Below are 15475 nucleotides of genomic sequence, written 5' to 3'. Positions count from 1 at the left end.
CTCCTGATTGGTCCCGTTTGCACATGCGCAGTTCATTCACATCTATGTCTGCGACTTGCTGAACAAAATAATAGTTGTGGTGTAGTTGCTGTCAGTGAAAATGCCCAAAAGAGCTCATTTCTCAGTCGACAAATCTGGGCTATAAAACAGCCTACTGACTGAGGCCTCCATCCGCTCATGCTCTTATTTTAATGGCAAAATGGTTGTGCTTCCGGTGATCTACTGGCTGCTCCTGGCTAACTTGGCGCAGCTGCACTGACAGAGGGACTTGCACGCCGCATTATGATTCGCTCTAATAGCCAAAAATACACAGAGCAGTGCCGCTCCGCCACCAGCCAATGAGGGCAGCAACACACGGGGGGATCTCACACCCACTTTCACTATATGGGGCAACTGAGTGAGCAAAGAGTTCACTGGAGATAGAGCACAAGCATCCAAAACAGTGTATCACCTCCCAGTGATTGTGAGCACCATAAGGCAATTAACTAAAATATAGCCTGCTATTTAGAAAATGTCTTTATCTCTTTTAATCAACCTGTTTTCCTACCACTTCCATTAGTTTGATTATAGTGCAAATTATGGCTTCTGTGATTTATGTTTCTTTTTAAATAATTAAAATACACTTTTTTATTTACTAGATGTCTTACTACTATTGTCTTTAATTGCTTGTGTCCTTACCATTCTTTATTATTTTTATTGATGCTCTTTCTGTGTTTGTTATCCACTTGCTGCTGCCCTAATGTAAATGTCCCCTCTGTGGGACTAATAAAGGAATATCTTATCTGTCAATAAAAAGCTTGGTTATCTTTCACAAGGCCAAATCAAATAAAAAGGTGAACATCTGTAAAGGCTGAGGTTAGAAAAAACTCAGTCATAACCAGAGGTACTATTACCAAGGCTTACCTGGGCTCTGCAGTCTTGTCCCTGTGCCACCTGTGTTGCATTTAAGTCTTTTTTTAAAGACATTTCTAGCTGCATATAAAGTGAAATACAATCCCATTCTGGTCTGCAAAACAATAAGACAAAAGCTGCCTACATAGTAAATCAGCTTAAATATGGCAGATCTCTCAAACAGAAATCCCAAACACAAATAAATACAACATAGTTAAGGGTAGATGATGCCAATGAAGTCTGTGGTCCTGCACAGGTGATATATATTCTAACATCTCTGCTGACCTCTTGTGGAATAAAGCAGTAGTGCTATAAAGTGGGAGGAGTGGCTTCCCTGACAGGATATATGAACTAAAGGTGTATTCACTCGCTACTCCTCTCTTCCGTGCACATGCATCTATTTCCTTTCCCTCCTTTGACCATGTCGTAGGAGATCTATGTCTAAAATAAAATCAATGTCTGTCTTTCAGTAGGTACGCTGCTGTCATGTGCTGATCACCCACAGAGACAGAGTACTTGACTTAACAGAGTGACACAGCCATCTGTGTTTAACAGGACACACTCGTATTCTGGACGAGCAACAGTTTCGCAAGTATTACTCAACTACTGTTAATGATTTGTTACTTCTGTCTCAAGAAACTGTTTCAATGTCCTTGTTAAAAGGTTCATTCTCATTATTTTAAGCTACTATAATATCCACAATCCTCATTCAATTTTAAACTAAAACACCATTTATTAGATATGTGTATTGATGTTATAGTGTTTTTTAAATTATTTATTGCAAGATACAATAGACTATAAATGAATGATGGAGCCTGCAGTAGAAGAATAAGACATGGAATGGTTTTGCAAAATAAATAAAGTAATTTAAATTACGTGTAGCTTGTTGCTTGGCAGACAGCACTTTAATCATCATTATCATTCTGTTTGGTATGTTTGATGCTGAAAATGTGCTTGTAGTTGTTTCTTTTTCCTGTTAAATGTGGTTCGATGTGGTAAATCTATGAAACCACAGAGATACACAACTCACAAAGTAATGTTTTGACTCACAAAGAGAAATACAGTGTGCTTTATTTTACTGAGAAAGTTGAAGTTAGTACTTGTAGGGGCAATATAAAATTCGGAAAGGCAGTAGGCAGTGTGGTGTATTTATTATACTGAGAGCTTAAAAGATACCGTTCACCCATTTATTGTGTGTTTAGTGTTAAATTAATTCAGGGAAAGTGGTTGCTGTAGTGCTTTTATTGGAAGTTAAAACCTATTGGCTATTTGCCCTCCATGATTTATGGTGTCACATTGATTGCTGTAGAAAGGATCAAAACACTTTTACCAGTTCACATCAAAATCATACCACATTTTGTCTATAGGGGGTGCCAAAGATCAGTGTTTCTGTACATTTTTGTTGCCTGTTAGTAAAAAAACAAAAACAACATACAAGTCAAAGTTTGCTCAATGTCCTGAATACTATCTGTTAATTAATGATGTGGTGTTGGTTATCAAGAACCAGCTCCACATTGGAGAAACACATATACACAATAATAAGTATAAAATAGTAAATAGTTAACTTCTGCATGTCAAGATCCACCCTGAGCTCTAGCTTAGTCAGTGGATGGACTTTCAGGACTTCTCATTCATCTTGGCATAAAAAAACAAGTGAGAGTATTTTCAGAGGATTGTCTTTATCACAAAACACCTTATCAAATATGACAAAATTATTGCCTAAATCTACTGAAAATGAAAGTGCTTTTTGCTTTTAGTTTTCTTTTGTTTCTTGCCAAGAATCTAATCTGCTGTTTCATAACAGCTGTAAATGAGTAAAAATTGGTTATCAAACTTCACTTAAATCATACCCAATATATTTCTTTTGTCAAAAAGCCAATATCACATTCATCAAATCAGCCACACATTTAAGGTCCACAGACTGATCTCACCTTCTCTTCTTTTCATCCACAGATTTTGAGGCCTCCTACTGTTTCCTCCACAGTTATTCCAATGTCACTGATGGTTGTTTCCATCCCGCTGCTTCCTGTCATCATGATGTTATCCAGCCGCTATCGTGTCAAAGTTACCGCACTGTGCCATCGAGCTCTGGCCTGGGTACTGAGGCTGGTGCGAGGAAGAGTGTGCGTAAGGAGCACCCACGCCTTTGTGTTCTCCCAATGCACTCATGGCAATGCTGACAGCGTCCTGGAGACCTTTGACCTCTATGGTGCCACGCAGCCTTCTCTCTGCATCGGTCCAAAAATTGGTCAGTACATCAAGTTACAAGAAATCGTCCTTGAAAGTTTTTTCAGCAGCATTTATCTGAAGTTTAAGGTTTATGGTTTAGTCTTTCTTCCTCCACATCACAGATCATCTATTAAACCAAAGATGTTTGAAGTCTCTTAAACCAAAGGCTTTAATGTGAGGTACAGATCCAGTTTAGGCTGCCAACATACCAGCAAAGTGTATTGTGTTTGGATTCAGTGTTAGGCTCTGGTGATGGGCAGGTGCATATTCACTGTTCCTTAACAACCCATGAACAATTTGTATTGTTTGTAAGTCATTATTAAGAGTTTGAGTCAAGTCTGAAGTCATTATATTTGATATATATGCAATGCACATGCAAGTTGACATCTTGAATAACCATCAGTGATACAGAGATGCGAATAATAAACGGAGTCACATACATGAGACTAAGATTTGACTGATATGGGATTATGATCAGTTTTTTGTTTATTGCTACAAACTCACTGTTGTTTCAGCATTTCACCTGTCCTGTCCGTTGTGTAATGGTACAATACAATAAAAAAGGTTAAATGAGAAAACTGGTGATACCATGTCCAGAGTATTTCAACCCCCACTTGATAATCCAGATTTTAGTTTAATGGAACATACTTGAATTTTAGTCTGTCTTTACAATAAGAAGCTTAAAATAAGACGCTTATCATATACTGATCTAATTCTACCTACACGGCACAACATTTATGATCCTAAATCCACTAGATCCTTTTGATCCTTATTTCATTAATTGAAGAAATAAACACCACCCTTTCCTGTGAACCCAGGTGAGGCGTTGGATGAGGTGGTGAGGCGTGTTTGCCCCTCTAGGGTGCTGGAGCTGGGGATGCACTGTGGCTACAGCTCTGTCCGACTGCTGCGTCTGCTGCCCCCTGCTGGCAGACTGGTCACGGTGGAGCTGGACCCACTCACAGCAGAGCTCGGAGAGGAAATCATACTGGTCTCGGGCTTTAAACACTCCCAGGTATGTTCACATCCGCAGAACAGACAAGGTGTGAAAACAAAAGCCGAAAATTACATCAGATCTAATCATTCCCTTTGCTCTTTTGCAGTTCCAGGTGGTGACTTGTAGTTCAAATGAGAGCATCCCAACATTGCGTCCATTTATTAAACCTGATCAAGGGACCAGTGAGGGTTTCAATCTGGTGCTGATGGACCATAACCCACAGCAGTACCTTACAGATTTGCTGGCCCTGGAGAAAGAGGAGCTCCTTTGTCCCTCTGGCTGCTCTGTTCTTCTGATCCACAGGGACCGAAGAGCTGAAAGTCTGGGAGAGATTGTGGATTATATCAGAGCAAAACCAGACTGTTACTGCATCAAGACAGAGCTTCAGTTTATGACTGAGGTCCTCTTCCAGAAGGAAAGCACAGAGGTAAACATGGACCAGAAAGTCTAAAGAAGTGTGTGAGTTTTCTTTGTTTGTGTAATTTATCAGTCAGACATCTTTAACCATCCTGTCTTCTCAAGTGGTACTACTGTGTAAAACGTGTGCTGAATAAATGGTTTACTACAATTTTTCAAATTGCTGTTGAAAAAAATGCTTTTGTCTTTTTTTTTTTGTCTTCAATAATTACAAGAATATCATTGCTGAGACAGTTGGATTTCATTTGCAGCTAAAAAAAAGAAATTATACATTATGATTTACTTTATTATATCAACACAGTTATGTCGTGCACTTAAAAGACAAACAATAAATGAAAACAATGATTTCAATAATATAGGTAAGAGAGATGCTAAATTTGATTTAGCTTTACATGTAATATTGAGGAAAAACCCAAACATGCTTTCACAAAGACCTCCCCTGACAACAAAAGAAACAAAGAAAGAAAGGGGTAGATGTAGAGCATAGAATAACCACTTGATGGTGCTGTCTGCTCTAAGAAAACAAAAAATGCAGACATGGAACTGGTCCAGACAAAGCAAACATTTAAAGGGAAATACCACACATTTTTAAATATAATATTTTTTTCTACACCCTACAGCTCAGCTCATGATAGAACAGCAGCCTTGGTTAACCTTTGAATTTGTGATATGAACACTTATGTTTCCTGATTAATTCATGATGAGGAGGAGGATCCGAAGCAAAGACAAACACTCCCTCTTGTGAGCATTGTGATATTTACTTTCAGAGCCAAATTTCAGTGTTTACAATCAAGAAAATATCTTTTCTTTTTTTTTTTTTTTACCCTTTTTATAGTTAAATCAACACCTTCACCACAAATAGCTATAACGTCTATAATGAGCCCCTGAATATGAGGAGGTAGCTGTGTTTTCTTCTGGGCAGAAATAAGGTGGGGTTCTCTAAATTAGATCCTAATGGCACTGCCTAGGCTTTTATAGCAGCCAAGAAGCAATTACATGGTTTAGAGACAATTTAGTGCAGAATTTAAATAAATAATACTTGTGCAATAACAGGATTTAATTAAATGCAATATTTCCAGGAGCCTCGGGGTGGGTCCTGACTCGAGGTCACAGTTGTTACACAACAGCATGATGGATGTTGTAATGTTCTAAAATTATACAAACTTACAGAGCTTAGTGCAGTTAAAGAGAACAAGTGAAGGAGACACGCAGAGAGAAAGGAGAGTCAGGAGAAGGGGTGTACATTTTTAACTATTATGACTTCAACATGGAGATAATGCACAGCCAGGGATGAAAACTTTGCAAATCCATCCAGTTTAACTGTCCAATGTGAATGTTTCCACACGGAGAAGCAGGTAATGGAGCTTGGAGCTATAATGGCAGATATGACAAGATAATGAATACTTTATAAACTCATACATGGACCACTATTTGCTCAGAAGGGGAAGTGGTGCATTTGTTGAATAGTACGTTGATGCTTGAGGGGAAACAGGAGATTTACAGCAAACTTTGATATGTTTGGGTCGTTGTTCATGTATCAGCTGAAAACTGACTGCTGCCAGACATAAATGTCCAATCGTCTGCACTACAAGGTCACATGGATTTGCTGTTCAATCTGAATTAATAAGAGAGGGACTAGAGGCATTTTAAGGTTAGTGTCTGCTCCTCACCTAGTAATATTACTTCTATTATGGAGAACTGCAGAAGTAGAAACAACTAACTCATTAGTATACAAAGTTAGTCTCATAATCAGTACCAAATTAAGATATCAAAAAAAATATTGAAAAAAAAGGGAACGCCCACTCTGAGGAAGTGATTGCCTCCATGCAAGTCAAAGTATTGAATATTATAATCGCTAATTAGCAATCTGGAGCGTTTCACTTGGAAAATAGCAACATTCAGGGCGGGTGTAATCATCTGTGAGGATTTTTATTCATCCAATGAAAATGGTTTACAATTTGTGTTTTTGGGTCTTTTAAATTCAAACTAATCCCTTTTCATCTATAAAAGCAACATGGTAGATAAGTAATGAAGGAATCTGACTTAACTTTCCTTTCTGTACCCCTAAACAGATGTGCACAACTGAAAAGAAAAACAGGATGATGCCACATTAATAACATATTAGTGTCCTCATGTACCCCTGCTCATGCATACTGTATGTCTGTTAACCTTTATTCATGTTCATATTTGCATATATGTCTATTTCCCTAGAACTGCCTCGTATCTACAATGAGATAATGACTTTGTGATTCTAGCAGGCATTTTAGAAAAACTAGCAGCATTACAATCATGTTAGCTGGACCCAGCACATCCCCAAATGGCCAATGTGTGTATGTAATTATACAAAGTAGACCAACTGTAATGATTGCTCATTAGCTTCCACTACTATCTCAGCTCAGATAGTCTCCCAACGTCCCAAAACACAAGTGTTGGAGCCAAGACGTGGTCAATTTCTCAGCTGTCAGAGGTGATTTAACATTTCCTTGCCCTCCTTTCAGAGCACCACTAGTGTACACAATGATGTACAACCAAATGTAAACACCATGCTCTGTGACCACCTTAACCCTTTGCCCCCTTGCTTCAGTTCCCTAAAAATTCCTATTTTAATGGGTTCAATTTCTGGGTTTCTCCTTCATCAAGCTATGAACTGCACTCTGTGCTATGGAGGCTGGAGAGCGGATGTAAACACAGCTTTCAATTATAAATCAAACCCTAAAAGAGCCACACTCTGCTGCCCCCGGGCTTTCCACACAAAGGCCCAGCCTTCATACCCAAACAGCCCACATCGCACTGCTGGGAACTTCTGGACAACTTCTGGACAACTATTCACCAGGATAAATTCACAACAGAGACAGAAACTTTTTCTGTAACTGTCTGTCAAAGTTATGCAGAGAGTGTGATGCTCATCTTTTATACTGTGTTGGGTATTATGCCATCCATCATCTTATACTACTAAACTTAAAGCAGAGGTTTGACGAATTTTTTTATTTTTGTCATAGCGTTTATACTTGTCTGGATTTACATAATTGAATCAAACATACAGCTTATGTATATCAGAAATGTAGCAATCTGTCCCTTGTTTCATGCACAGCACTGTGAGAAGGACAAATGAAATAGAATTGTACATTTTTGTTGATAAATCAATACCCTGCAACCGTATCTTTCACCCCTCTGGTTTGATTATAGTGGAAACTAAACAACATAATAAAGTGTTTGTCAGTGCTTTCCAAAACCATTACATATGGCTGTAACAAAATGACTCATATGACTTTTTTTCTTATCTGCCCCTGCTATGATTGAGGTTTGGTATGGTTTAGACACAAAAACAACTTGGTTAACATTAAAGTTAAGTCTTGATCATAGGTAAAAGAAACCAACATTGACTGTTGGTAAGAAACAGGTTGTGTAGTTATGTTACTTCAGCATTTTCTCCTAATAAACGTCATTCATGATGCCACTAGAGACCCTCGTTCAATAATTGTCAAGCAACAAATCCTCCAATTTCAAAATGTCACTTGTCATTGCTCTCTGAAACAATACACTTGGACATTTTCTGATCTGATCAACAGGCTGACATTTATCAGTGCCTTAAACTAAACTATAACAAATCACTGTTTCAAAAAAATTAAACCTTTTTCCGATCTGATACCACTAAGATTAAGGTTTGGTTAGATTTAGGCACGGTTTCATTTAAAGTAAATACTTCATTAAGGTTAGGGAACTTCTGTCATCATGGCCACAATAATAACCACAAGGTTAAGGTTAAAGAATGGAATGCATTGGTAAATGGACTGCATTTATATTGTGCTTTTCTAGTCTACCGACCACTCAAATTGCTTTGCAACACATGCCAACATTCACACACTGATGGCAGAGGCGGCCACTCATCATACTCACCTGCTCATCAGAAGCAATGTAACACTTTCCAATGTCTCTGATGCTCAATCACCTACACACGCTCACAATTTGAAGCAATTTTACTCACTCTATCTTCTGAGCCATAGCTACACCTGTAATGATCTGGATTCAGTGACATCAATGTTAAAACTCTCTATGAAACTGGAATCAAACAGTGGTCCTACGACCTTTTATTAATCCATCTATCCATCCCGACCTCCTCTCTGCAGACTTATTATAATGACATCACACTTCTTCTTCTTTTGATCCTGACAGACAAGAGTCGATCCTCCTGTCACTTGGGGGCATTGTCACTTGAATGTAAACAAATGCTTTTGGACATGGACTGAAACCACTGATGCTGTTGTTTTCTTTGGGATGACAGTCTCTTGTAATCACAACCCATCTTGGCATTTGAACAAACAATTTATGCTATTTTCTTTAGTTCTTCAAAATTGCACGGACAAAAAGTCGTAAATTAGCCCACACCTGCACTGCAACAGTCCTCTGTAGGATTTTTATCCTTTGTATGAATTGTTTTCTTTTTACATCAGCATGTCTAATAGCAGCAAACCTCTGTTTACAGAAAAGTCATTTTAAATTCACACCATGTTTCTTCTCAGTCGTTGAAGGAAGAAAGCCTCCCCCTCTTCGCCTGGTTCATCAACTTGAGTGGGCAGAGCAAAAGGAGAAAGGAGACTCTTGATGGCCTCTCCAGAGACCAAAGGACTTCTATTTTTGGTACACTGTTATCCCCATGCACACCACAGACACACACACACTTCATTCTGTTCACTTCAGCATTGTGTAATGATGCTGTACCCTCACATTTGACTGCTGTCACTTGAAAGTGTTGTTCCTCCAACATGTCATCTCTCCAGGAGTGGGGAAGCAGTCGTATTTTTAGACTGACTGCTGTGCTCTCTTGAGATATTACAGTGGTATTTAAAATAATTTATAAGCTTAGGGTTTGTTACAGTTTTCAAAGTTGGATTTATGTATCTACCTAGAGTATAAGTTTCTATTGATCTATCTATGTATCTATCCTTATTTGATCTATGGCTGCAAAGGAGATCATACATTAAATGAATGATTTTTTTTCATATGCAAATGTTACTTTGTTATTGTCATGGGGCTCTACTGGAATATCTTTGCATGATTTACAGTTTAAAAAACCAAACTCCTTATTTATTGTATATACTAGCTTTTTATGTAAGCCCTCAGTTTAGCGTCAGTTTGAAACAGGTAATTTTAGATTGTGTCTCTTTAAGGCCCCCCTCACATGAGCCCACGCCTTTCTGATTGGTTAACTCCCAGTAGCTGCCTTGACTTCTTTTTCTCATTCTTCACTTGAAATCAGTATATAAAATCACAAAAAGCATAATATGTCCCCTTTACTAGTCACATGATTGTGCAATGGCTGCTTCATCTTGTCATTTCGCCTCCCACCTCATTGTATTCACAATGTTTCTCAGTTCCAAATATGGAATCTGGTTATCAGGAGATCGAACATGCTTTATTAAAGATTAAATAGATTAAATAAACTGAATCAATTTTAATTAAAAACATTGTTGCTTTAAGATACACCCTGCCTTATTGTTCACTTAATCACACAGAACACACATATTTAATAAAGACAGGCTCAAATTCAGTATTGTCTTTGTGACCTGTTCCTTTAATTCCTATGATTTTGATGAGTGTCAGCCACTGAAAGATGACAACACTCAAGTTCTCTCTTTTAATCTGTGGAAGGATCTAACAGTGTGAAGTGACTCTACCACCCGCCTCTGACCTGGACTTCAACTGCCACACACACAACACATATATGCATTCACACACATACACCCTCCCTGTGGAGAGAAGGAAGATTGAGAGAAAATAGACCTCCCACCATGCGCTGTCTTAAGAGGGCCAAAGCCTCTCAGAATGTAGTTTCTCTGCTCCAGGTTGAAGAGACCTCCTACACTTGGGATTTTTTATTTGCAGGCTGAAGCAAGACACGCTGTCCATGTCTCATACTTCAGACATTAAGAGCCCGAACATGGTGCTGAGGGAAAATTGAACAAGCACTACTGCTGTCCTCATACATTTTCATTGAGATCTGGGATCGTGGCTTCATTAAAAATACAAACAAAACTCCTAGTGCTGTTTAGATCTTACAGTATTGTACTTGTATTTTACTTGTTTTATACACGGGTGCAAACTTGTCACCAAAGCATGTACTCTGAAAGAGATTAATAAATGCTAATATATTTTCAACGTTATTCAAGATTATATCTGTCTTTTGTCTTATTATTTTGATGATTACATTTAACATTTTTGAGATTTTGTTTCATTTCAAAGACCAAGAAAGAGGAACTGGAAGCAGGAGTGCCCAGGTACCTTAGTGGTTACTGTGTATGCCACATAACTGCAACTATCCATATAATAAATATCCAATAAAGGTAAAAATACCTAAATAATTAATCTTAAAAAGAAAAAGAATGAAGTTAGCAACATGCCAATCTAGCAAGCTTATAGTTTGCTAGTTCCTTTGACACATAGCTATTTACCCATAAAGCTGCTGCCCTTTTTCAATAGCAATTTGGGAACTTAATTTAGTTGCAAGTCATTCTACATTCCCTCCTATATTTCCTATCGCTCTTCATTGTCATTAGTCAAATAAAGGTTAAAAAGTCCTCTTTAAAAACACATTTGCATCAACCTTTATAATCATGACCAAAATATTGAGCAAAGAAATGTTGAAGCTTGATGTTAGCTATAAGCTAACACAGCCAGCTACCTGCTGTTAGGTTGGTTATAGGGACGTTTTGAAGATTTAGCAGTGTCAAACCACACACTAAAAATCATCGGGTTAATCAGCACTAACTCAGTACTTGATTAATGTTAACCAGAAAGCCATTCAAGACAAAGTGTTATTTTGACCCAGTTTTAGCGTTATTTTTTTATTTTACTGTTGGGTTATTTAGGCCTACACAAACTAAAGTTTGTTATAATCTACTCTTTTTTAAAAACATACATAGTTTTTAGCTAAAGCTTCTTATCTTTAAGATTGCGTTAAGATTGCTACTGGATAAAGTTAACTCAAAGCTGTATTGGTGCTATATTTTGCTAATTTTAACCCAGTGATTTTTAGTTTGCATTGTCACACTTGAGCAAAGGCAACGCTAAATTGCGCTAAAACTTAATTTTTTAGATGAATGTATTCAAATGTATCCTCTACAAATACATGAAAGTTATGTAATGTATTGGTAAAAATTACTGGAAGAGGACAATGTATGAGTTTTCATAGTGTCATTTCAATAAATACTACTGCTCCATGCCTATAATGAGGACAGAGATTTGATTGAAAGCCCCAGAAAAAGCTAGTAGGTCTAGGCCTTGAGTATTTTGTCAAATCAAAACTTGTTGAAATTGTGTCACCTAGGTAATATTTTTTTTAATATTTTTGCTGGGTACGATGCACTATACACTATGTACAACTTCATACATTACACCAATCCTCTGCTATCTTTGCTTCACTTCAAAGGTTTGGAAGGAATAGGCTACAGGTTTGAAGTGTGATGATACATTTTGTTCATTTGCTGAGGTAATATGTGTGTATTTCTGTGTTTGACACTTCATGCTTTTACCACACTAAGGACATTTTCTACATTTTGTTTTAGGCTTTTTATATTGTGATGCCTTTTCACCTGCAAAAAATAAATGGGGCTACTTGTTTGGAGTAGAGTACAGTTATTTCTGCGTATCATTGTGACAAGAGGCAAACTCATTTTGCTCTGCTCCTTTATGGTGTGACTTGGCTCATGCAGCAAAGAGAGATAAAGAGAGATACAGGACATAAAGAGATGGTCGATGAGGGAGGTGGAGGGGGAATTGTCTTGGTGAAGGGATGGAACAAGTGCAATTACTTCAATAAACGTACATCGACAGGGCATCTTATTATCATTGACCTTTTTATGTATTATTCAAGCATTTGCTCGGCCAAGAAGCAAAAATTAGATTGTGTGCCTATAGTGTGTGTGTGTGTGTGTTTGTGCATGTGTGTGTGCCCCTATGAATGCATGTAGCCCAATGTTCATTCGCTTGTTCGTTATGGATTGGACTCGACTGTTTTATTAATGGATCAATTGTGTTTCTGCATCATCAACCTTTCAAAGCTCACTAAGGGTGTATTGATTTCAGCACAAAATACACACAAAAAGGTGGGCTGGAGAAATGTGGATTCATTGATCTATAAGTTACCAGGGAAATAAGAAATGAATAGCTGCTAAAAAGTTCTCATAGCAGAAAACAGGAGGGGATTATTTGACTGAAAATGTACATTGCACATTCTGCATTAGTGATATCCCTAATTTTAGAGAAAAAGAGAAGGAAATATGTTGTTCGTAAGACTTTATTGCTACCTATTACATCAAAAAGTCTTCACCAGTGCAATAAGTAAGTTATAAATGAACAAAACCATTAGTGAAAAGACTTCATTGGCTTCTAAATTGTGTGCCTCTCCCATACAAACATGCGGAGGGTGTTGTTAAAATAATCTTTGGGAGACTACAGAAAGTTCAAGCTTTCAGTGTTATTCCGATGTTACACAATTAAGGAGACAACAGTAATTTGATAGGGATACAGTTGATTAATTAATGCTACGTGTTTGACTTTCATTGTTTCTATTGGACCCTTGCTGAATTATGTCAATGGGTTGAACCAAGTGTGAACCATTTGAGAGTCACAGATAAAATATGTGGTGGTCAAGGATTATAAATAGCTCTCATTATGATCATTTTGTTTGATATGTATGACTGTGAATGGGCCAAACATGAGATATAATGACAACAACAAACCACAAAAGCGTCGCAATCCAACTCTAATCAACCACTTTCCCGTGTTTCATCTCTGTGTTTACTCAAGACAAAAAAAACCCTGTATGTTGGTGGAAATAGTTGTTATGGAGTTTGTAGTCTACTAAAGTTTTCCATCATATCAAAGTCATAGAAAAACATCTGTTCGATTGTCTCTCGCTTCTACAATGTGACATTTTTCTGAGTGAAAGAATAATATGTGGGATTTTATTCAAATCATTCACGTGACTCTCTCAAAAGGGGGCAATGAATAAATATGAGCAAAACCATGATTTTTGGAAATGTCAAATAATATTCAATAACATCCAGTACAGTTTTTCATGATGGGCAAGGATTGTAAATTGTCCCAAATATCACAATATCAAAAAGTTTTACAGGAAATGAAAAGAATGGGATTAAAATATTTGTTTGGTCACATATGTAGTAGCCTATGTAACAAGAGATAACTGGACAGTTTAAGATAGGGATTTTGTAAAATGTATTTGTTATTTCATCATGTCTTTTAAGTCTGTCCCCGCTTTGAGAAGAAAAAGAAAGCCATGAAGCCAGATTGAATGGCTACCAAATTACTAAATTATTTCTCTAAATCTGGAAAAATCTCTGTCATAGAGGGTCATATATTTAATGTATTTAGCAGGCAAAGGCAACACCCACACTTCCTACATTCTTCATCTTGCCCCAAAGAAGAGGCCACGATGACCTTATTTTAAAATGGAGAGTAATTCCAACAAACTGCCATGGGTGGAGCAAAAACGGTTATGGAGCTGCTGAGTTTATTTCCCATGAGTCTATTACCACTGAAGTAGCCATAGATATATTACGCCTTGAAGCAGAATAAGCACCATGTGCTCCATGACGATCCCTGATGTAGTTGGTAGCGAAACAGCATTATATTAAATTTAAATTGTATTGTTCCCTCATTTCTGACCAGCAGACTTGAATTGAGGCCATCTCTAAGATTCCCTAATGGCATAAATTCACTTGCAGGGCCCTGTCTTATTTCGCTGTCCATCCTATTTTCTGGCGGTATTTCATGTTATTTCTTTTGAGATTCCCCTGCACACAGCCACTAACGGCTGCTGTGAATGTCTAATCTGGTGCATCGCCATGGTCTCTTTCATCCTATTTGAGAATGGAGGACAAGTGTTACTCAATCCCTTGTGTGGACCCTCATTTTACAAGCCCACATGAGAAGAGGAGGTAACATTGCTCGTCGTCCAAATGGACTTTTCATTATGACACAGAATGGGTTTGGATCACAACAGCAGCACAGCTGATCAAATCTCAAACAATGAAGCTGCTGGCACTGCTCTAAGTCTTTGTTTACTGGTGTGGGTTCAGGTGTGTGTGCATGTGTGTGTGTGTGTGTGTGTGTGTGTGTGTGTGTGTGTGTGTGTGTGTATGTGTGTGTGTGTGTGTGTGTGAGTATGATTCACTCATGTTGGCTGGATCTGAACCCGCCTGTGAGTTGGAGCCATGGTGTGATCTGATGCCGTAAGTATGTTACTGTGAAACCAGGTAATTTATATGGAAGCCTTTGGCCAGCAGCACTGTAAAATGTTCCATTGTAAAATATATTATCCAGAAAGAGTACAGGGGTATTTCTAAATGCAAAGAAAAATGATGTTGAAGGAGAGCGTTTTACAGTGCTGCGAGTCCTCAGGAGGCAGAACATATCTACAATTTTTGGGACTCAACACCTGGACATGAAAAATATGTGTTGTCCTGCATCAAATAAATATTTCTCGGGATCAAGAAAACAGTTTGTCTTATCTACTTTATTATCACAGAATATCTCAAATGGTTTGCCAACTCGACCTTATTTTCCAGTGACTAAAGAATCATTATTTTGTGATATTTGAAAAATCAAAGCTTAAAAGGGATAGTACAACATTTTTGGAAATACACTTATTTGGTTTCCTGCCGAGAGTTAGATAAAAAGATTAATACCCGCATTTTGCATCAGTGAAAAAAGTGTATTTCTCTAGATATTGAAGTACTCATCTCAAGTCAATTTAGAAGCTGTTCTGGATCTTTTTTTTCCAGAGTTTTCCCAGTTCACACAGAAATGCAGATGTTCAGATTTCCATTTTTTCTCTGATTTCTTTATGTACTTCTTGTCTATGTTGGAGAAAAAGTTGAGTTTCAAAGGTAATTCTTGACCTTGAAAACAGCAGTGGAGAAA

General features: G+C 37.7%; 1 protein-coding gene across 1 annotated transcript; it reads left to right on the top strand.

The window, feature by feature from the left end:
• The first annotated feature begins 2603 nt into the window (after nucleotides 1–2603).
• Nucleotides 2604–4658, top strand: LOC133986195 (transmembrane O-methyltransferase homolog). Its single transcript, XM_062425998.1, has 3 exons — nucleotides 2604–3139; nucleotides 3939–4135; nucleotides 4224–4658. Exons 1-3 carry the CDS (start codon nucleotides 2884–2886, stop codon nucleotides 4566–4568), a joined length of 798 nt encoding a protein of 265 aa, XP_062281982.1. The 5' UTR covers nucleotides 2604–2883; the 3' UTR covers nucleotides 4569–4658.
• The last annotated feature ends 10817 nt before the right edge of the window (nucleotides 4659–15475 follow it).

The sequence above is a fragment of the Scomber scombrus genome, chromosome 9 (assembly GCF_963691925.1).
Source record: "Scomber scombrus chromosome 9, fScoSco1.1, whole genome shotgun sequence".
Lineage (NCBI taxonomy): Eukaryota > Metazoa > Chordata > Actinopteri > Scombriformes > Scombridae > Scomber > Scomber scombrus.
The sequence above is the reverse complement of the archived record's forward strand: the minus strand, read 5'-3'. Positions and strand labels throughout refer to the sequence as shown.

Coding starts and splice junctions, on each gene's coding strand:
- LOC133986195 (XM_062425998.1), top strand. CDS start 2,884: ATGTCACTGATGGTTGTTTCCATCCCGCTGCTTCCTGTCATCATGATG. Junction 3,140..3,938: donor CTGCATCGGTCCAAAAATTG/GTCAGTACATCA, acceptor CTGTGAACCCAG/GTGAGGCGTTGGATGAGGTG. Junction 4,136..4,223: donor CGGGCTTTAAACACTCCCAG/GTATGTTCACAT, acceptor GCTCTTTTGCAG/TTCCAGGTGGTGACTTGTAG.